The 21,421-nt window shown below is 41.1% G+C and overlaps 1 protein-coding gene across 2 annotated transcripts in view; it reads right to left on the reverse strand.

Annotated features, from left to right (window-relative positions):
- Positions 1 to 21,421, reverse strand: part of LOXHD1 (lipoxygenase homology PLAT domains 1) — a 204,147-nt gene that overhangs the window by 126,358 nt on the left and 56,368 nt on the right. For both annotated transcript variants that reach the window (XM_060119180.1, XM_060119179.1), the window contains exons 9-12: positions 13,555 to 13,690; positions 12,867 to 13,027; positions 11,765 to 11,851; positions 11,200 to 11,335 (exon numbers count right to left, since the gene is read on the reverse strand). In XM_060119180.1, coding sequence (XP_059975163.1) covers positions 11,200 to 11,335; positions 11,765 to 11,851; positions 12,867 to 13,027; positions 13,555 to 13,690 — 520 coding nt within the window. The remainder of the gene's footprint in view (positions 1 to 11,199; positions 11,336 to 11,764; positions 11,852 to 12,866; positions 13,028 to 13,554; positions 13,691 to 21,421) is intronic.

The raw sequence follows: 21,421 nt of genomic DNA on the forward strand, positions 1-21,421 counted from the left end.
AAACATTTTGGCACTTGATTCCATCCAACTCAGTAGACTTTTTGCCTCAGGTTTTCATCCAATTCATGAGTCCTGTCTTCTTAAGAAAAGTAAGATAACTTTTTTTTTGAACCAGAACTGAGCCTTCCCTTCTCTTCAGAACTCCCCAGTACTATGGACATGCCAGGAAGAGAAGCAGAGAGAAAGGCACAAGTGCAGCTGCCGTGGGAAGGGCAGCTTCTTCTTCCCATGTTGACAATGTACAGTGGAGCAGGCAAACCTGCATCTGGCACATAAGGCCTTACTTCCTAAGCTAAAAGTGAAATTCATTCATTCATTCCTTTGCCCAATATCTGTTTACTGAAGCCTAGTAAGTGGCAGGCATTTTTATAGGTGCAGGGATTCAGCAGTGAGCAAGACAAACAGACTCCTGTTCAATGGCACTTATATTAAAGTTGAGAATGGAAGGATGGAGAGGAGAGATGGACAGTAAAATCATAAATCATGAACAGGAAAATATCTGAGTTGTATCTGTAACAAAGATAGTATAATGGAGTGATGCCACAGGGTGTGATGGAAGTAGGGAGGTGTGCAGTAAGGGGGTGAAGATGATTTAGAGATGCAGAAAAGCTTGCAGCAAGGAGACAAGGCTTGGACTAAAATGTTGGTGATAGGAGCCAGCCACAGGCGTAGTGAGAAAAGAGGGTGCTGCTAAGTGTGAAGCCCCAATGTGGAGATGAGCAGCTATGTTTCAGGAGCAGAGAGAAGGCCAATATGGCTGGAGTGGAGGGAGAAGGAGGGGATGAGATGAGGCCCAGAGTTGGACAGGGTTAAGACCCGGGATGTGTGACAGGTCAAGGTAAGACATGTGGCTTCCTTTGTGTTTTTGTTTTTAATACAACAGGAAGCCTTTATAGGGCTTTAGGCAAGGAAGTAACTTAGTCTGATCTATGTTTTAAAGAGCATTTGGCTGCCATGTGGAGAACTGATTGTAGGGGAAGAAAGAGTGAATCAGAGAGGCCGGTTAATGGAATAATTACAGTAGTCTAGAAAAGAGAGGAGGATGCCTAGGACTGGGGGTGCAGTGGAGATGGAGAGAAGTCGGTAGATTAGAGATATATTTTTGAGGTAGAAACAATAGTACTTGATGATGGACTGGATAGGTAATTGAGGGAAAGAGAGGAACCAGGGATGACTCCTGGGTTTCTGGCTTGGGCAACTAGGTGAATAGTGTTGGCAACAAGACTTAGGGACACTTGGGGAGAATGATGGGATTGGAGATAAAAATCAATGGTTGTTTGTTCATTATAAATTTGAGATGTTTATTAGATGATCATAAAAAGAGGTCAAGATGGCAGTTGAATATGTGTGTGGAGGGTCAGGAGTGTTGACCTGACTTTGGTCATCATAGGCATATAGATTCCATTGAAAGTCAGAGGACCAGATGAGATCCCCTATGGAGAGAATGCAGACAAGAACTATAGAGGGATACCAACATTAGAGGTCAAGGCCAGGAGAAGCGGCAACTCAGATGAGAAGCAGCAGTCAGTGAAGCAGAGGGATTTTGCTCCGAACCTAAAACTGCTCTAAAAAGTCTATTTTTTTTTAAATGAAGGGAATATTAAGGCATTCCCAGATAAACAAAAACTAAAAGAATTCATCACCATCAGACCTGCTCTACAAGAAATATTAAAGGGAGTCCTTCACATTGGACATTAGACAGTAACTTGAACACACCCAAAGACATAAAGAGAACGAGGAAAAGCAATGACTTAGGCAAATATGTAGACAGTATACTTTAATTTTTGTTTGTAACTCTCTTGCTCTCAAATCTTATATAAAAGACAACTGCATAAAGCAGTAAATATAAAACTGCATTGGTGGGTTTATAATGTACAAAGATATAATCTGTATGGCAATATAGCACAAAGGAGGTGAAAAGAAACAAACCTACACTGGAGCAGAGTTTTTGTATATTATTGAAATTAAGTTGGTATTAATCTGAACTAGAATATTATAAGTTAAGATGTTAATTGTAATTCCCTGGTATAATTCCCTAAGTGTAATTCTTCCTACTAAGAAAATAACTCTCACTATATATACATATATGTATATGTATATATATTAAAAGAAACAAGGGAACTAAAATGGTATTCTAGAAAATATCTATTTACCACAAAAGAAGGAAGAATAAAGAAACAACAAAAAAAGACAAGATATATAGAAAGCAAATAGCAAAATGGCAGACATAAATCCTGCCCTACTAGTAGTTACATTAAATGTAAATGGACAAGGGCTTCCCTGGTGGCGCAGTGGTTGAGAGTCCACCTGCCGATGCAGGGGATGCGGGTTTGTGCCCCGGTCCGGGAAGATCCCACATGCCACAGAGCGGCTGGGCCCGTGAGCCATGGCTGCTGAGCCTGCGTGTCCGGAGCCTGTGCTCTGCAATGGCAGAGGCCACAACAGTGAGAGGCCCGCGTACCGCAAAAAAAAAAAAAAAAAATGTAAATGGACTAAATATTTCAATCAAAAGGCAAAATATGGTGGTAATCCTGCAGAGACAGGATGGGTCTCCCTACTCCAAATTTGCTCAGCTATCAAGGCTGATGATACCACGCATGTACCAAGAGTGAATATAAAATGATTATTCACATAATGAGCAGTTCTGGGACCCTCAAGCGGGTCCAAAAATGGCTGGAGACAGCAGAGAGGGATGACTGGTTTGACATTTTATGGTGGTTAAGGGGTGAGAGTTTCTTCACATGGGTCCTGTATGGCTTGAACTTTCCACAAGTGTGAAGGAAGGGAGCATCCAGGATTTCTTACCAAATTGCCCAGGCATGAGGCAGAAAGATACTGGTGTAACTGGAAAGCTGTCAGCAGTCAAATATGAAAAAGAAGTCATACTCCTTATTACACAGAGATTGGAAGAATAAATAATGCATCTAACTATCTGATATATGGAAGAGACACACTTTAGATTCAGACACAAATAGGTTGAGAGTAAAAGGATGGCTCAAGGAGAACTAGACAATATGAATAAATTTATAACAAGTAAAAGATTGAATCAGAATTCAGAAAGCTACACATGAAGAAAAGCCCAGGCCTAGATGTCTTCTCTATTGAATTTTACCAAACATGTAAAGAAGAATTAATACCAATTCTTCTCAAATAAAGTAGAAGGAAATACTTCTGAACTCATTTTGTGAGGCTAGTATATCCCTGCTCCAAAACCAGACAAAGATACCACAAGAAAAGAAAACTACAGACCAATGTTATGAATACAGATGCAAAAATCCTCAAAAAAATATTAGCAAAGCAAATCCAGCCCCATAAAAAAGAACTATACACCATGGCAAGGTAGGATCTATCCTAGGGATACAAGTTAAATTTCTGAAAATCAAGTAATGTAATATATCATATCCATAGAATAAAAAAACAAAAATCACATGATCATCTCAATAGACTCAGCAAAAGCATTTGACAAAATTCAACACTCTTTCATGATGAAAAATCAACAAACTAAGAATAAAAGGGAACTTCATCAACCCATAAAAGTCATCTATGAAATACCCACAGCTGACATCATATTTAATGGTGAAAGAGTGGATGCTTTCCCCCTAAGATGAGGAACAAGACAAGGATCTCTGCTCCCACCACTTCTCTTCAACATGGTATTGGAGGTTTTAGCCAAGGCAACTAGGTATCCAGATTGGAAAGAAGTAAAGCTATCTCTATTCATGGATGACATGATCTTGTATATTGAAAATCATAAGGAATTCACTAAAAACTATTAGAACTAATAAGAGTTCAGCAAAAGTTGTGGAGTACAAGATCAATATAGCAAAATCAACTGTATTTCTATTACTTTGCAATGAACAATCTGAAAATAAAATTAAGAAAACATTTCCATTCAAAATAGCATCAGAAAGAATAAAATAGTTTTGAATAAATTTTTAGAAACAAGTGAAAACCAATTAATAAGTCATGGAGATGTAATGTACAGCATGGCAACTATGGTTAATAATACCATATTGCATATTTGAAATTGCTAATACAGTAGATCTTAAAAGTTCTCATCACAAGAAAAAAATTATGTAACAACGTGTTGTGATGGATGTTAACTAGACTTACTGTGGTGATCACTTTGCAATATATACAAATATTGAATCATTATGTTGTACACCTGAAACTAAATATAACATTGTAAGTCAATTATACCTCAATAAAAAAGAAAAAAGTGAAAAACTTAAGCTCTGAAAACTAAAAAACTGTTGAAAGAAATTAAAGATGTTCACAGATTGGAAGACTTAATATTGTTAAGATGGCAATGCTTCCCAAACTGATCTACAGACAAAATGCAATCTCTATCACAACCTTAAATGATTTCTTTGTAGAAATTGACAAGTCATCTCTAAAATACATATGGAATTTCAAGGAACCCAGAATAGACAAAACAATAGCAAAAAAGAATAATAAAGAAGAATAACGAGTGTTGGCAAGGATGTAGAGAAATTGGAGCTCTCATACATTGCTGATGGAAATGCAAAGTGGTGCAGCTGTTTGAAAAATAGTATGATAGTTTCTCAAAACTCAAAACAGAATTACCATACAGCCAGCGATTCAGCTGATAGGTATATATCCAAGAGAACTGAAAACATATGTCCACACAAAAACTTTACGTGAATATTCATAGCCACATTATTCATAATAGCCAAAAAGTAGAAACAACCCATATGTCCATTAACAGTTGAATGTGGTATATCCTTACAGTGAAATATTATTCAGCATTTAAAAGAAATGAAACACAGATGCACGCTACAAGGTGAACGGACATTAAAAACATTATGCTAAGTGAACGAAACAGATACAAAAAGTCATATATTAAATGATTCCATTTATATGAAATGTCCAGAACAAGCAAATCTATAGAGACAAAAAATAGATTATTGGCTTAAACAGATGGGTAAGTACAGAGATACGGAGTGAGGTGGGGGAATGGGTGTGACTGCTAATGGGTATGGGTATGCAATGAAAATGTTCTGGAATTTGATAGTGGTCATGGATACATGATTCTATCAGTATACTAAAAGCCACTGAATACTTGAAATAAATGAATTGTATGGAAAATGAATACCTCAATAAAGCTGTTTTAAAAAATGGACACTACTCATTGGTGGTCCCTCTAAAATGAAGATACAGTACATGAGGAATGAGACAAATCACCAGTAAGTTTCATTTAATTTTTCAGTAATATACCCATTTTTATTTGCAGATATGAAGACATCTGAAAATTAAAGTTGACCTTTAGATATGTGGCTCTGAGTATATAGTGTCTATAGCAAAAGCATTTGTTCGAAGAAAAGGTCAAGGATAACCGCTTATCCACAGACCTGCTTGAGTGGGGCTGGCAAAGGCAGCCACTGAAGTCAAGCGTGGGGAAAGGTCTCCTGCCCCCAACACTGCCTCTTCCGAGGGACGGCACCTGACACTCAACCACCGCTGCCTCTCCAGTCAACTCTGTTCAAATGAAATAAATGTGTTAAACTTTTAGCCTCCACATACATGCAGCTGACGCTTTTGTGTTACGCTCCCAATGATAGGCTGTGTTAACAGTCAAAGGAACAAAAAGCATTAACTGGAGTGAGTACTGAAACGTGGAAGCACTAAAGGGAAGGAAGGGCACCAGTCTCACTTCATTCTGACTTTTGATGAAGGTCGGTTTTGCCTTTTGGGGCTGTATTTATTAGGCCATTCCCAGAGGCAAGCTGATGAGGGAATTTAGAAATCTCTATGCCTGGGAATCCCAATCCCCTTTGTTCAGGAGCTCGAAGGTCCTATTGGCTGGGCATTGTCAGGGGTCCTAATTCTCTCTAGGGGCCACTGCCAGCCCACCCACCACGGAGGTTCTAAGCACCTTCCTGGCAAGAAGTCTGTGGACAATTAAAAATAATTATATTGGCCATCAGCAGTGAAAGACTTTAAACAGATGGGTAAGTACTAGAGCCTCTTGTACTTTAATTTTAAAATTACAGCTCAGCCTGATTAGCAAGAGCCACAGTTTTCAGCACTTGAGTCCAGTGGTCTCTTGCCGGCTCATCAGTGGTATGTAATCCCTTCTGCTGGGCATGCAGTGGAGAATGCAGATCTCATTGGTTTTACTATCTCACGTAGCTCCTGAGGGAAAGACAAGGTGGAGATAAATTGTGGGCTGGTGAGTGTTTTGTCTGTGTCTCCTGGTCTGTGTTAATCAGTGCAATCACCCCGGAAGGCACCTTGGCTCTCAGACGTGGTGTTAATTGCTTGTTTGGCCCTTATTTTTTAAGTAAACTAGGAGTACACAATTTCAAACGTAGAGAATTGGTTTTAAATTGGCATTTACTCATTTTACATGAGTCCAAGACTCTCCACTGAAGGGATTTTCAGGAAGCCCTGCACGTTATACCTTGGTATACCTTGGTACCAACTGGGGAAGTGAGATGTTGCCACCAGCTCTATTTACTGTTACAAAGAAGCATCCAGACCAGAAAAGGAGATCTGAGTTCCTGTAGAGGTGAGTGAGGACATAGGAGTGTTCCAGGAACAAGAGGAATTTATGTGGGCCAGAAAGAACAGTCGGGGAAAAGAAATTCGAGTTGATATGGGCTCCAAAGTACTGCCAAGGACCCCCAGAAGGCATCAAACTGCCCTCATAGCCAGGACAGACAGCCCTTCTGTCACTGACCCGGGTCCTTGAACGCTTTAATCAATAGAAATTGATAAGAGGCCAGGAGAGACATTCAGGCAAGCCTTTACTGGGACTCGTGCCAGAGCACGAGGGAGTGAAAACAAGTAGCAGGTGCCCTTACTTGCTCTCTGAGGAGGGCAAGCTGGTCCCTTAAACGGGGTGAGGGTAGGGGCGGACTGGTGGGTCAGGCTGGAGGGGCGGCTTAGGTGTCTGTTCACACCCTTGGTGGTGCTGTGTGCAGGGATAATGCTTTTGCTCCCGGTACCTCAGCAATGGCCGTTGGTTTGTGGTCTTTTTGTATCTTATAATTGCCCCCAACTGCAGTTATGTGTGCAGTTATTTTTAGTCCCTTATAGTTTCTTTGTATTCTGTTGCTAGAGATCCAAGCACTCCAGTAAATGGTGCCAGGTCCCAGCTTATCTCACTTCAATCCAATACTAGTCGTTAGAGAATTTTTTTTTAATTGCAGTTGTTCTTTAATAGTATCACAGAAGGCAAAACCAAACAAAAGACAGCTATGATAGCCCCATATCTTATACACTGTTTAAAATGTTTCAAGGGTGTTTTTGTACGTAACCTATAGAAATGCTCTTCCTCCCTGCCCCTCCCACCGTGATCTCTCCTTGTCTATCAAATCCCTACCATGGAAGACCCAGCTCAAATGCCTGAACAATGTTTCTCCCATCTTCCTCAGCAGGAAGTTTACCTCCCTACTGTGTCTACAGCATTCATTCAACTCCTACCAGTTCCACCTTCAGAGTATTTCTTGAATTTATGTCCGCCTCCACCGTCTACCTGAACCCTGCACAATTTCAGGACCACTTTTTCCTTCCCCTGGATGATTTCTTAATGGCTTGACCCTAAAATACATCCTCCACACACCCACAAGTCCTTGACGGAGCAGGAGAAATGTGGGGAGGAAGGAACTGGATGGAGTTCAAGTTCAAGGGTAGTGTGAGTGTCATCAAGGTCATGAGAGGCCTGTGAGGGCAGGAGCCTGAGTCAGCTGTGGGGACTGAGTCAGAGTTCAGAGGAGCAGCTTTGTGGGATGAGCCCAAGTGAGGTACTGAGAAGTGGCTGGTTGCTTGGGAGGGAGGTGGAGGTGAGCAAAGTGGATGAGGACCAGCATGTGGATGAATGGGTTTTCCACATGGACATTGATGGAAGCGGAACAAAAGCTCTCAGGTTTTGATATGTGCAAAAATTACTTGGTGTGCTTGATAAAAATACTGATTACCAGGCATAGCCCTCAGAGAGCCTAGTCAGTATATCTGGGATTGGGCCCAGGGATCTTCATTTTAACAAACACTCTAGGCGATTTTTATATGAATGGGACCTTGAGCATACTTTCAGAGACACTATCTGTTATGGGCTGAATTGTATCCCCCCTACAAATCCATATGTTGAAGTCATAACCCTCCAGTACCTCAGATTGTATTTGGAAGTAGGATCTTTAAAGAAGTAAATAAAGTAAAATGAGGTCGTATGTGTGGGCCCTAATCCAATATGATTGATGTCCTTATAAGAAGAGATTAGGGGGCTTCCCTGGTGGCGCAGTGGTTGAGAGTCCGCCTGCCGATGCAGGGGACACAGGTTCGTGCCCCGGTCCGGGAAGATCCCACATGCCGTGGACCAGCTGGGCCCGTGAGTCATGGCTGCTGAGCCTGCTCATCCGGAGCCTGTGCTCCGCAATGGGAGAGGCCACAACAGTGAGAGGCCCCCGTACCACAAAAAAAAAAAAAAAAAAAAAAAAGAAGAGATTAGCACATAGACATGAGCACACACACAGGGGAAAGATCATGTGAGGACACAGCGAGAAGATGGTCATTTTCAAGGCAAGGAGAGAGGTCTCAGGAGAAAGCCAACCTGCCAACACCTTGATCTTGGGCTTCTAGCCTCCAGAACTGTGAGAAAATAAATTTATGTTCTTTCAGCCCCCCAGTCTGTGGTATTTTGTTATGGCAGCCCAAGCAGACTAGTTCACTGTCCTAGAACAATGGTAGGAGTTGAGGGGTTTAGAGAATGACCAGGGGGCACCTTGCAAAAGAGGAACATGTCCAGAGTGAACAGAAGATGGAAATGAGCTGGGGCAGAGGCCACATTGTGGGTGGTGTGAGCCTCAAGGCCGAAAGGGCAGTGGGAGTCAGGAGAAGGCCCCCCTCCCGCTAGCCCCACAGTTGTGAGGACGGAAAACTGGGGTTTGGGGGGAGGGGAGCCATGCTTCAGTCAAGGTACAGAGAAGATGGAGGTAAAAGAACATCCTGGGCATTTAAGTAAAAATGGCAGCTTTCTCTCTGAAAAAAACTCACTAAAACGATAGCATACAGGTATTTTAAAGATTTAACCAAACAAAACATTTTCACCAATAAGGCTCAGAAAAAGGGATGAATATAGACAACAGCAACCAAATTTCAGAAGCTGGAGCACAGCTAGAAAAGTGTGCTTTTCACAGTGCCTTAGCACAGTGGATCCTCACCAGGAGCCCTGACAGCCCCTAGAAATTTGTTGAACAAATTCCTGAGCCCCCCACCCCAGACCTACTGAATTAGAAAATCTGTGGGTGGGCCCCAGCAATCTGTGTTTTAAGAAGCCCTTCAGGTGACAATGCTGAAGTTTGAGGTCCCCTGACTTAACAGACCAGAGAGAATTGATCAGAGCTATCAGCTGTGAAATCTGAGAAGTAAGGTTGCAAAGTCTCAGGAATGACAGCACCAGGTAACTTTAGAAATAGGGAGCGAGGAGCTAAAATTATGAGAACTGGTTAGAAGGATTTAGAAAGCAGTTAGATCCCAAGACCATCTCCTCAATTGTTCATACCTGCAGGCTCAATTCTGGCACATAAAGAGGGCAGATCAGGTAACAGCGGGTGTGTTTCTGCCTTGGTGGGATACATGTCACATAGAGTCCTAACTGGGGGGTGGGCAGGAATCATATGTTATTTATCATATTTACAGGGAGATGATAGCCTTGTTGCCAAAGAAAATACTGCTGAATGTGAAAAGGCAGAGTATAGTTTGCTGACCTAGGAGGCAGGAGATCTTGTTCTAGGTCTCACTCTGTCTCTAACTGTATAATCAGGGCAAGAACTTCCTCAGTTTCCTTATCTGCATCAATCTATTTTAAGGACCTTTGAACACAAATATTCCATAGTCCATTTTAATTAGTCCATTTTAATTAATTCCATAGTCCATTTTAATTAAAAATGAAGAAGAATCATAAAATAATACTAATTGCAAACATTGCCTAATTAGACTAACAGGGTGATCCCTTTTTAGATATTTGCTGTTTGCGGTTTCTATGTTTTTGTGTATTTAACTCTGTTCAAATTGTTTAAAAATATATATACAGAGCTTCTACTGGGTGTGCAAATGCCTGAGAAGTGACACTATCCAAATACTTAGAAGGACTACTGGAACTATGGATGACATTGTAATTTACTTTTTGTAATTTTACAATGTTATTTTACTATTTAAAAAAAATTAAGCACAGCCACAAGGTTAGAAAATAGGTTAATTATATTAAGTGCCAATTCTGATCAATTGCTAATGTTTGCTTGCAGTGCTATATTGAGGGCTATGAAGCTCATTTCAGACTAAATGGGAGAGAATGCTGTGATTACTCAGTAATGTCTGCCAAGAGAAAAGGATAGGACATGTGTCGTGTATTTGCCAGCACTCTGGTGGTATAACCTAGAGGCAAAATGATCTCCTTTTCCCTCTTTGAATGTGGATGCTAGACTCCAGATTAAAAGCTCAGCTCTCGGGCTTCCCTGATGGCTCAGTTGTTGAGAATCTGCCTGCCAATGCAGGGGATACGGGTTCGAGCCCTGGTCTGGGAAGATCCCACATGCCGCGGAGCAACTGGGCCTGTGAGCCGCAACTACTGAGCCTACGCGTCTGGAGCCTGTGCTCCACAACAAGAGAGGCTGCGACAGTGAGAGGCCCGCACACCACGATGAAGAGTGGCCCCCGCTCGCCACAACTAGAGAAAGCCCTCGCACAGAAATGAGGACCCAACGCAGCCAAAAATAAATAAATAAATAAATTTATTTAAAAGCTCAGCTCTCTTCTACTAGCCACAAAAAGAAATAGAGGATTCATAAGGGAGCAGTCAAGTGTGGCTATAAGAACCCAGATCCAGCCTTCCTTTTTGAGGACCATCTTATGCATAATTTGAAGAGGATGTTTCCTTTAATTTCAGGGAGTGTGTGGAGAAATATTGTTGAGTGTGGATTCTTCTCATCCCCTCATAGCCAACCTGAAGACCCAGAAATCTCCCCATTCTCACCCATGCCCATCATAAAGCCTTAGCATCAAGGAGATGGCTACTACAAGCCGGTCTTGAGTCTAGGACCTTCTAAACTCATTCCTCATTCAGAGGGAGCCTGATGATGCATAGTGGACAAGACTACCAGCTCATGGGCTAGACACCCATTGGCACACCAAGTAAGAGTTCCATTACCTCCCCCAGGATGAGAGCCAGTCAATACTTACTGCCCATTATCCTCCGTACTGTTGGACCCTCAGCAGTCATTTCCCTAACGATCTCATTGTCATCCTCATTGGCATCCAGCCAGCGATTGCAGTTGAAGTTATACTTGTCCTTGGTCAGAGTGTTCATCAGGGTCATCTGGAATGAAGTTCTGGAGTGAGCAAGTGGGTGTACCAGAGATATTCATCCATGCCTTGAGGTTCCCGTTCTGCTAGTTCATCTCAAGGAGGACAAGGCCGTCCCCTAGGGATGACTCTTGTGGAAGATGGAGTGCCAGATTAATATTTATCCCTCTGGTCCCCTGGAGACCCACAGGTGCCTAGCAGCCAGGTGATTAGGACACAGTGCAAGTCTGCTGAAACCTAAGCAACTTCTTAGTCTACTTTGGAAGTCCTGTCCCCATCAGGAAGTCCATGTGTCATGTGTCCAAATTTAGGTGTCACTACAACCCTTCCCCACCCACACCCCCAACAGATAAAGGCAAACTAACAAGACAAGGTCATTAGAAAGAGACCATTTTTGTTCCTCTCCCAACCACCTTCTAACCCCCAAGATGGTACATCTCACCCTCTCTAAATGCCATCCAGAACCAGGAGTCCTTTTATCATGCCATGCCCGAATCTTATAAAACCTGCCGAGGTCTGGGAGCTCAATCTATGGTGAAAAATAACAAGGCCTGAGTGGACAGAACCAAGTGAAATGTGTTTATTACCCTCACAGCTGACCCCCTGCCAGGAGGGTACCCACTTTGAGCTGTTTCTTCAGCATCAAGGGTGGGTTTGCTTCAAACCACCCTCATATATTCTATCTTCTTGTGCTCTTTTAACCAATGGCACATGAGGGAGAGACAGCCATGTAGAGAGCTAAGGTTCAATCTGGGCTGGTGAAACGGAACAAAAATAACTGACCCACAGTAGGATCCAGACTAAATAAAATCTTCCAAGCAATAAGCTTTCAATTACAAAATCCATATGGCAGCCCTGCAAATTAGCACAGGCCCACAGCCCCAGGACTCTGCTGGGCACTGAAACAGACAAAAAGATCAATACAGTGGTCATGCCCTTTCCCTAGGGGCTCAAAGTCTAGCCGGGAAGACAAATACCTAAAGAGCAATGAACTGAAGGTATAATAGAAGCGCCAACAGGGTGCTCTGAGAAGAGAGCTGCAAATTACAAATTATTCTTACCTAAAGGTCAGAGCAGCACTTCCGTTGACAAAACAAGCCTTGCTCTGCTTATATACATACTGAACATTTAAAGCTGAATTTCTTTTTAAATGTTCCAAAATGTATACTTTCCTTTAAATTTGCTCCTCACTCTCTAATTCAGTCCACACTGGGCGGTTGGACACTAACTGTGCTCAGGGTCTCTGTTCTACAATGATTCCCCAAGTCACCAGGCTCCTGAATGTCCAAATCCATTACATACTTGCTTCTCCTATGCTTGGTTCTGGACTGTTTGATTCAGATGAAGGACCAGATCTACACTGCACCCCATCTGTACATTGTCCGTACATTAAATGTGGCATTCCTTGCAGGGGCCTAGGGTCTCTATTTTACCTTTTTGTCTTCAAACTTGATCCCAACCTGGCTTAGAAAACCAGAATCCCACGACAAATGCTTCTTACACCCCTTTCTCTTTCTTCCCTCCCACTCTGTCACACTTCCTACCCTAAATTTCTCAATTATTCCGGGTTTGAACCACTTGTTGTTGGGATTCAGGAGAATCTCATCTGTCCTCCCCTTCTGCCCATAAATCTGGATGAAGATAGGAGAGTTGGTACCAGCTTTCTTCAAGTCGGTCGTCCAAACCCACAGGGACCATGGGAATTCTGCAGAGACAGGTCAAGTTGTACCATAAACTTCAAAAGTGAAGAGATTTTCAAGCTACCAGTGGGGAAGACAAGCAAATCAAAGGTGATCAGGACTGAAGTGCAGGTTGTATACGGGTGTGTCCTACTCTCAGAAACCCATTATAACAAATACTAAATTTGGGAAGCCAAGGATTCCTTGCTATTTGAAAGAGTGTGCCTTAATGTTCCTTTTAATGGTGAGAGTCTATTAGTATGTTTTAAATAGGGGGAAGAGTTGACTCCACCCACCCTGTGGCCAGTACATTCAGAGTACACTGTGTTCAACCATTCAGTTTAACAACTAGCCCATCACAGCAGCTTAACGATTTGGGGCTGCTGGAGTATCAGCTTTGGTGCCACGTCTGTAACTCTGTGTGGTCTGTACCTTGGAGAACTGAGGTTCCTGGGGGACCCTTTCCCTTCTTTTCCAGAGGAGAACTGAGAAGAAGGAGCACACAGTGCTTTGACAATCCTGGCCTTTGCTGGCTCTGGGCCCCTCCACCTACTTTTCAGCCTCTTCTTCCTGAGAGACACCATCTCGTAGAGCTGCCTCTCGATCAGCCCATCTGCCTTCTTCTCATCCAGCCAGTTGCTGCAAGGGAAGGTCTGCTGGATGCCAGTGAAGGGGCACAAAATCACCACCTGGGGGAGCAGATCACATCTCCTACAGTAGGTCCCCTGGCTGGGACTTCTTTGTAATGTTCAACAGCCTCCTTAGCCCCACGCTGAGTGTTGTCTGCATTACTACCCTCAAGGAATGTCACTTTTCTTCCCACTGCCTATTTCATTAAATCTTAGATCAAGAAATACCTCCTCTAAGAAATCTTCCCAAGTAGGTATCATCCATATTCCAATTTACTAGCCCAAACCTCAAACATTTTTCTCTATACACATACCCTTTTTGAATACCATGTTTCCTTATGCACATTGTAAAATCTCCACCTGAACCAAATTAACTAGAAAACTAAATTAATACTCTATATTTGTCTTGTGGAAAAAAGGTCAATCACATAAAAGGTAATTAATATCTATAATTTAATACAAAAACTAACTACCCTCTTCAGGACTTGATCCTTATTTAACCTTCTCTCCTACATCTTCTCCATCTCTACCCACATTCTGAACTTACAGGTTTAGAACATGGCATTCTAACCTTCTCTCCTACACCTTCTCCATCTCTACCCACATTCTGAACTTATGGGTTTAGAACATGGCATTCTATCTAACCCAGACACACCTAGACGTTTTGAAGAGAAGCATCAGAATGCCAAAGACAGAGATCTTAAGAGCATCAAGAGAGAAAAGACAGATGATGGCAATTGGACTAACAGAAGCCAGAGGATATTGGGGGGTGGGGGCATTAGAACTCAATCTAGAATTCTGTATCCTGAAATTTCTTTCAAGAATGAAAATGAAATAAAATAATTCTCAAATTAACAAAAACAGAGTTTACCACCAATAGACCTTACTTAACCAAAGGAACTTCTAAAGCATAGTACTTCAGGAGGAAGAAGAAAATTGACACCAGAAAAGAGGTCTTAGATGCAAGAAGAATTGGCAAGCAAACACACTGGCAAAGAGGTAGGTAAATCTGGACAAATATGACTCTACAAAACAACAGCATATAATATGTGAATTTAAAAATAATTTAAAGGAGAGCTAAAATACTCTACTTTCAAAATTGGCATGCAACCTAGATGCAGAGTTATTACCATTAGAAATTTCTAAGGTTCTTGATTTGTCTAAGAGGGAATTAGAGATGGTGGTTAAATTTAGGTCTTGTCACAGTAAGTATGTATGCTAAAATTTCAATAGTAACCACTAAAAAAGCCAGAAAGAGTGTATAATTTCCAAATCACTATCAAGAAAAAAACCCCACAACCAATCAGTTAAAAAAAAAAAAAGAAAGACATAGTAAAAGCAGGACAAACAGACATTTTAATAATTATAAAAAACAGAAATGACTAAATTTATCAGTTAAAAGCTAGATAGTATCAGATAAGATTGTGATAAAGATTCAATTAACCAGAAGGTTATACTAATTCTACATCTCACAATGTAGCCTAAAACTATATACAGCAAAAATTGTTAGTTCTACAGTAAGAAATTTAAATATCTACCACTGACATTGGAAATTTCAACACATCTTTCTTCGTAATTAATAGATCAAACAGACAAAACGTTATTAAGGAGATAGAAGATTCAAAAACAAAAATAACAAACTGAATTTAATAAATAAAATCAAAATCTTAAATTCAACTCTTGGAACATATATATAAATTGAAGCACATTGTAAAGTAAATGTCAAAAAATTTTTAAATGGCATCCACCATTGAGAAGACCTTAAAGATGGCAGAGGAGTAAGACGTGGAGATCACCTTCCTCCCCACAAATACATCAAAAATACATCTAAATGTGCAACAACTCCTAAAGAACACAAATACATCAAAAGAACACCTACTGAACGCTGGCAGAAGACCTCAGACTTCCCTAAAGACAAGAAACTCCCCACGTAGCTGGGTAGGGAAAAAGAAAAAGAAAAAACAGAGACAAAAAAATAGGGAGGGGACCTACACCTCTGGGAGGGAGCTGTGAAGGAGGAAAAGTTTCCACACACTAGGAAGCCCCGTCACTGGTGGAAACGGGAGTGGGCTTGGGGGAAGCTTTGGAGCCATGGAGGAGAGTGCAGCAATAGGGCTGCAGAGGGCAAAGTGGAGAGATTCCTGCAAAGAGGATCAGGGCCAACCAGCCCTCACCAGCCTGAGAGGTTTGTCTGCTCACCCGCCGGGACAGGTTGGGGCTGGGAGCTGAGGCTCGGGCTTCGGAGATCAGATCCCAGGGAGAGGACAGGGGTTGGCTATGTGAACACAGCCAGAAGGGGCTAGTGCACCACAGCTAACCAGGAGGGAGTCTGGGAAAAAGTCTGCAACTTCCTAAGAGTCAAGAGACTGTTGTTTCGGGGTGCACGAGGAGAGGAGATTCAGAGCACTGCCTAAAAGAACTTCAGAGAGAGGTGTGAGCCACAGCTATCAGTGCGGACACCAGAGACAGGCATGAAATGCTAAGGCTGCTGCTGCAGCCACCAAGAATCCTGTGTGCAAGCACAGATCACTATCCACACCTCCCCTCCCGGGAGCCTGTGCAGCCCGCCACTGCCAGGGTCCCATGATCCAGGGACAACTTCCCCAGGAGAACACATGGCGCACCTCAGGCTGTTGCAATGTCACACTGGCCTCTGCCGCCGCAGGTTCGTGCCACATTCTGTACCCCTCTCTCCCCCAGCCTGAGTGAGCCAGAGCCCCCTAATCAGCCCTCCTTTAACCCCCTCCTGTATGGGTGAAGAACAGATGCCAGAGTGCGACCTACATGCAGAGGCAGGGCCAAATCCAAAGCTGAAACCCAGGAGCTGCGTGGACAAACAAGAGAAAGGGAAATTTCTCTGTGCAGCCTCAGGAAGAGCAGATTAAATCTTCACAATCAATTGTTGTACCCTGCATCTGTGGAATACCTGATTAGACAATGAATCCTCCCAAAATTGAGGTGGTGGACTTTGGGAGCAATTGTAGACTTTGGGTTTGCTGTATGCAACTGACTAGTTTCTGATTTTTATGTTTAACTTAGTATGGCTTTTAGCACTTGTTATCATTGGTGGATTTGTTTATTAGTTTGGTTGCTCTCTTCTTTTTTTTAAATTACTTTTAAAATATTTTTATTTTAATAATTTTTTAAAAACTTTATTTATTTTATTTTATTTTTCTTTCCTTCTTTTTTTCCCTCCCTTTTCTTCTGAGCCATGTGGCTGACAGGGTCTTGGTGCTCTGGCTGGGTGTCAGGCCTGTGCCGCTGAGGTGGGAGAGCCGAGTTCAGGAAATTGGACCACCAGAGACCTTCCGGCCCCACGTAATATCAATTGGTGAGAGTTCACCCAGAGATCTCCATCTCAACGCGAAGACCCAGCTCCACTCAATGACCAGCAAGCTCCAGTGCTGGACACCCCATGCCAAACAACCAGAAAGACAGGAACACAACCCCACCCATTAGCAGAGAGGCTGCCTAAAATCATAATAAGGCCACAGACATCCCAAAACACACCACTGGACATGGTCCTGCCCACTAGAAAGACAAGATCCAGCCTCATCCACCAGAACACAGGCAACCAGTCCCCTCCACAAGGAAGCCTACACAACCCACTGAACCAACCTTACCCACTGGGGGCAGACACAAGAAACAACAGGAACTACAAACTTGCAGGCTGCAAAAAGGAGACCCCAAACACAGTAAGTTAAGCAAAATGAGAAGACAGAGAAATACTCAGCAGGTGAAGGAGCAAGGTAAAAACCCACCAGGCCAAACAAATGAAGAAGAAATAGGCAGTCTACCTGAAAAGGAATTCAGAGTAATGATAGTAAAGATGATCCAAAATCCTGGAAATAGAATGGAGAAAATATAAGAAACTTTTAACAAGGACCTAGAAGAGCTAAAGAGCAAACAAACAGAGAGGAACAACACAATAAATGAAATTTAAAATTCTCTAGAAGAAATCAATAGCAGAATAACTGAGGCAGAAGAACGGATAGGTGACCTAGAAGATAAAATAGTGGAAATAACTACCACAGAGCAGAATAAAAAAAAAAAGAATGAAAAGAATTGAGGACAGTCTCAGAGATCTGGAACAACATTAAATAGGAGTCCCAGAAGAAGAAGAGAAAGAGAAAGGGACTTGGAAAATGTTTGAAGAGATTATAGTTGAAAACTTCCTTAATATGGGAAAGGAAATAGTTAATCAAGTCCAAGAAGTGCAGAGAGTCCCATACAGGATAAATCCAAGAAGAAACATGCCAAGAAACATATTAATCAAACTATCAAAAATTAAATACAAAGAAAAAATATTAAAAGCAGCAAGGGGAAAACAACAAATAACATACAAGGGAATCCCCATAAGGTTAACAGCTGATCTTTCAGCAGAAACTCTGCAAGCCAGAAGGGAGTGGCAGGACATACTTAAAGTGATGAAAGGGAAAAACTTACAACCAAGATTACTCTACCCAGCAAGGATCTCATTCAGATTCAACAGAGAAATTTAAACTTTTACAGACAAGACAAAGTTAAGAGAATTCAGCACCACCAAACCAGGTTTACGACAAATGCTAAAGGAACTTCTCTTGGCAGGAAACAGAAGAGAAGGAAAAGACATACAATAACAAACCCCAAACAATTAAGAAAATGGTAATAAGAACATACATATCGATAACTACCTTAAATGTAAATGGATTAAATGCTCCAACCAAAAGACATAGACTGGCTGAATGGATACAAAAACAGGACCTGTATATATGCTGTCTACAAGAGACCGACTTCAGACATAGGGACACATACAGACTGCAAGTGAGGGGATGGAAAAACGTATTCCATGCAAATGGAAATCAAAAGAAAACTATAGTAGTAATTCTCATATCAGACAAAATAGACTTTAAAATAAAGACTATTACAAGAGACAAAGAAGGACACTACATAATGATCAAGGGATCAATCCAAGAAGAAGATATAGGAATTGTAAATATTTATGCACCCAACGTAGGAGTACCTCAATACAAAAGGCAAATGCTAACAGCCATAAAAGGGGAAATTGACAGTAACATAATCATAGTAGGGGACTTTAATAACACCCCACTTTCACCAATGGACAGATCATCAAAAACGAAAATAAATAAGGAAACACAATCTTTAAATGACACATTAAACAAGATGGGCTTAACTGATATTTTTAGGACATTCCATCCAAAAACAACAGAATACACTTTCTTCTCAAGTGCACATGGAACATTCTCCAGGATAAATCACATCTTGGGTCACAACTCAAGCCTCAGTAAATTTAAGAAAATTGAAATCATATCAAGCATCTTTTCTGACCACAACACTATGAGATTAGAAATGAATTAAAGGGAAAAAAACGTAAAAAACACAAACACATGGAGGCTAAACAATACGTTACTAAATAACCAAGAGATCACTGAAGAAATCAAAGAGGAAATCAAAAAATACCTAGAGACAAATGACAATGAAAACACGACGATCCAAAACCTATGGGATGCAGCAAAAGCATTTCTTTTTTTTTATTTCTATTTTTTTTATTAGTTTCTGCTTTATAACAAAGTGAATCAGTCATACATATACATCTGTTCCCATATCCCAAAAGCATTTCTAAGAGGGCAGTTTATAGCTATACAAGTCTACCTCAAGAAACAAGAAAAATCTCAACTAAACAATCTAAACTTACACCTAAAGGAACTAGAGAAAGAACAAACAAAACCCAAAGTTAGCAGAAGGAAAGAAATCATAAAGATCAGAGCAGAAATAAATGAAGTAGAAACAAAAAAAGCAATAGCAAAGATCAATAAAGCTAAAAGGTGGTTCTTTGTGAAGATAAGAAAACTTGATAAACCATTAGCCAGACTCATCAAGAAAAAGAGGGAGAGGACTCAAATCAGTAAAATCAGAAATGAAAAAGGAGAAGTTACAACAGACACCACAGAAATACAAAGCATCCTAAGAGACTACCACAAGCAACTCTATGCCAATAAAATGGACAACTTGGAAGAAATGGACAAATTCTTATAAAAGTATAACCTTCCAAGACTGAACCAGGAAGAAACAGAAAATATGAACAGACAAATAACAAGTAATGAAATTGAAACTGTGATTTAAAATCTTCCAACAAAGAAAAGTCCAGGACCAGATGGCTTCACAGGTGAATTCTATCAAATATTTACACAAGAGTTAACACCCATCCTTCTCAAACTCTTCCAAAAAATTGCAGAGGAAGGAACACTCCCAAACTCATTCTATCAGGCCACCATCACCCTGATACCAAAACCAGACAAAGATACTAAAAAAAAAAAGAAAATTACAGACCAATATCACTGATGAATATAGATGCAAAAATCCTCAACAAAATACTAGCAAACAGAATCCAACAACACATTAAAAGGATCATACACCATGACCAAGTGGGATTTATCCCAGGGATACATGGATTCTTCAATATATGCAAATCAATCAATGTGATACACCATATTAACAAATTGAAAAATAAAAACCATATGATCATCTCAATAGATGCAGAAAAAGCTTTTGAGGGCTTCCCTGGTGGCGCAGTGGTTGAGAGTCCGCCTGCCGATGCAGGGGACACGGGTTCATGCCCTGGACTGGGAGGATCCCTCATGCCGCGGAGCGGCTGGGCCCATGAGCCATGGCCGCTGAGCCTGCACATCCGGAGCCTGTGCTCCACAACGGGAGAGGCCACAACAGTGAGAGGCCCGCGTACTGCAAAAAAAAAGAAAAGAAAAGAAAAGAAAAAGCTTTTGACAAAATTCAACACCCATTTATGATAAAAACTCTCCAGAAAGTGGGCATACAGAGAACCTACCTCAACATAATAAAGGCCATATACGACAAACCCACAGCAAACATCATTCTCAATGGTGAAAAACTGAAAGCATTTCCTCTAAGATCAGGAATGAGACAAGGATGTCCACTCTCACCACTATTATTCAACATAGTTTTGGAAGTCCTAGCCACGGCAATCAAAGAAGAAAATAAATAAAATGAATACAAATTGGAAAAGAAGAAGTAAAACTGTCACTGTTTGCAGATGACATGATACTATACATAGAGAATCCTAAAAAAGCCTCCAGAAAACTACTAGAGCTAATCAATGAATTTGGTAAAGTTGCAGGATAGAAAATTAATTCACAGAAATCTCTTGCATTCCTATACACTAATGATGAAAATCTGAAGGAGAAATTATGGAAACACTCCCATTTACCATTGCAACAAAAAGAACAAAATACCTAGGAATAAACCCACCTAGGGAAATAAAAACCTGTATGCAGAAAACTATAAGACACTGATGAAATAAATTAAAGATGATACCAACAGATGGAGAGATATACCACATTCTTGGATTGGAAGAATCAATATAGTGAAAATGACTATACTACCCAAAGCAATCTACAGATTCAATGTAATCCCTGTCAAATTACCAATGGCATTTTTTATGGAACTAGAACAAATTATCTTCAAATTTGTATGGAGACACAAAAGACCCCAAATAGCCAAAGCAGTCTTGAGGGAAAAAAAACGGAGCTGGAGGAATCAGACTCCCTGACTTCAGACTATACTACAAAGCTACAGTAATCAAGACAACATAGTATTGGCACAAAAGCAGAAATATAGATCAATGGAACAAGATAGAAAGCTCGGAGATAAACCCATGCACCTAGGATCAACTAATCTATGAGAAAGGAGGCAAAGATATACAATGGAGAAAAGACAGTCTCTTCAATCAGTGGTGCTGGGAATACTGGACAGCTA

The sequence above is a fragment of the Mesoplodon densirostris genome, chromosome 15 (genome assembly GCF_025265405.1).
Source record: "Mesoplodon densirostris isolate mMesDen1 chromosome 15, mMesDen1 primary haplotype, whole genome shotgun sequence".
NCBI lineage: Eukaryota > Metazoa > Chordata > Mammalia > Artiodactyla > Ziphiidae > Mesoplodon > Mesoplodon densirostris.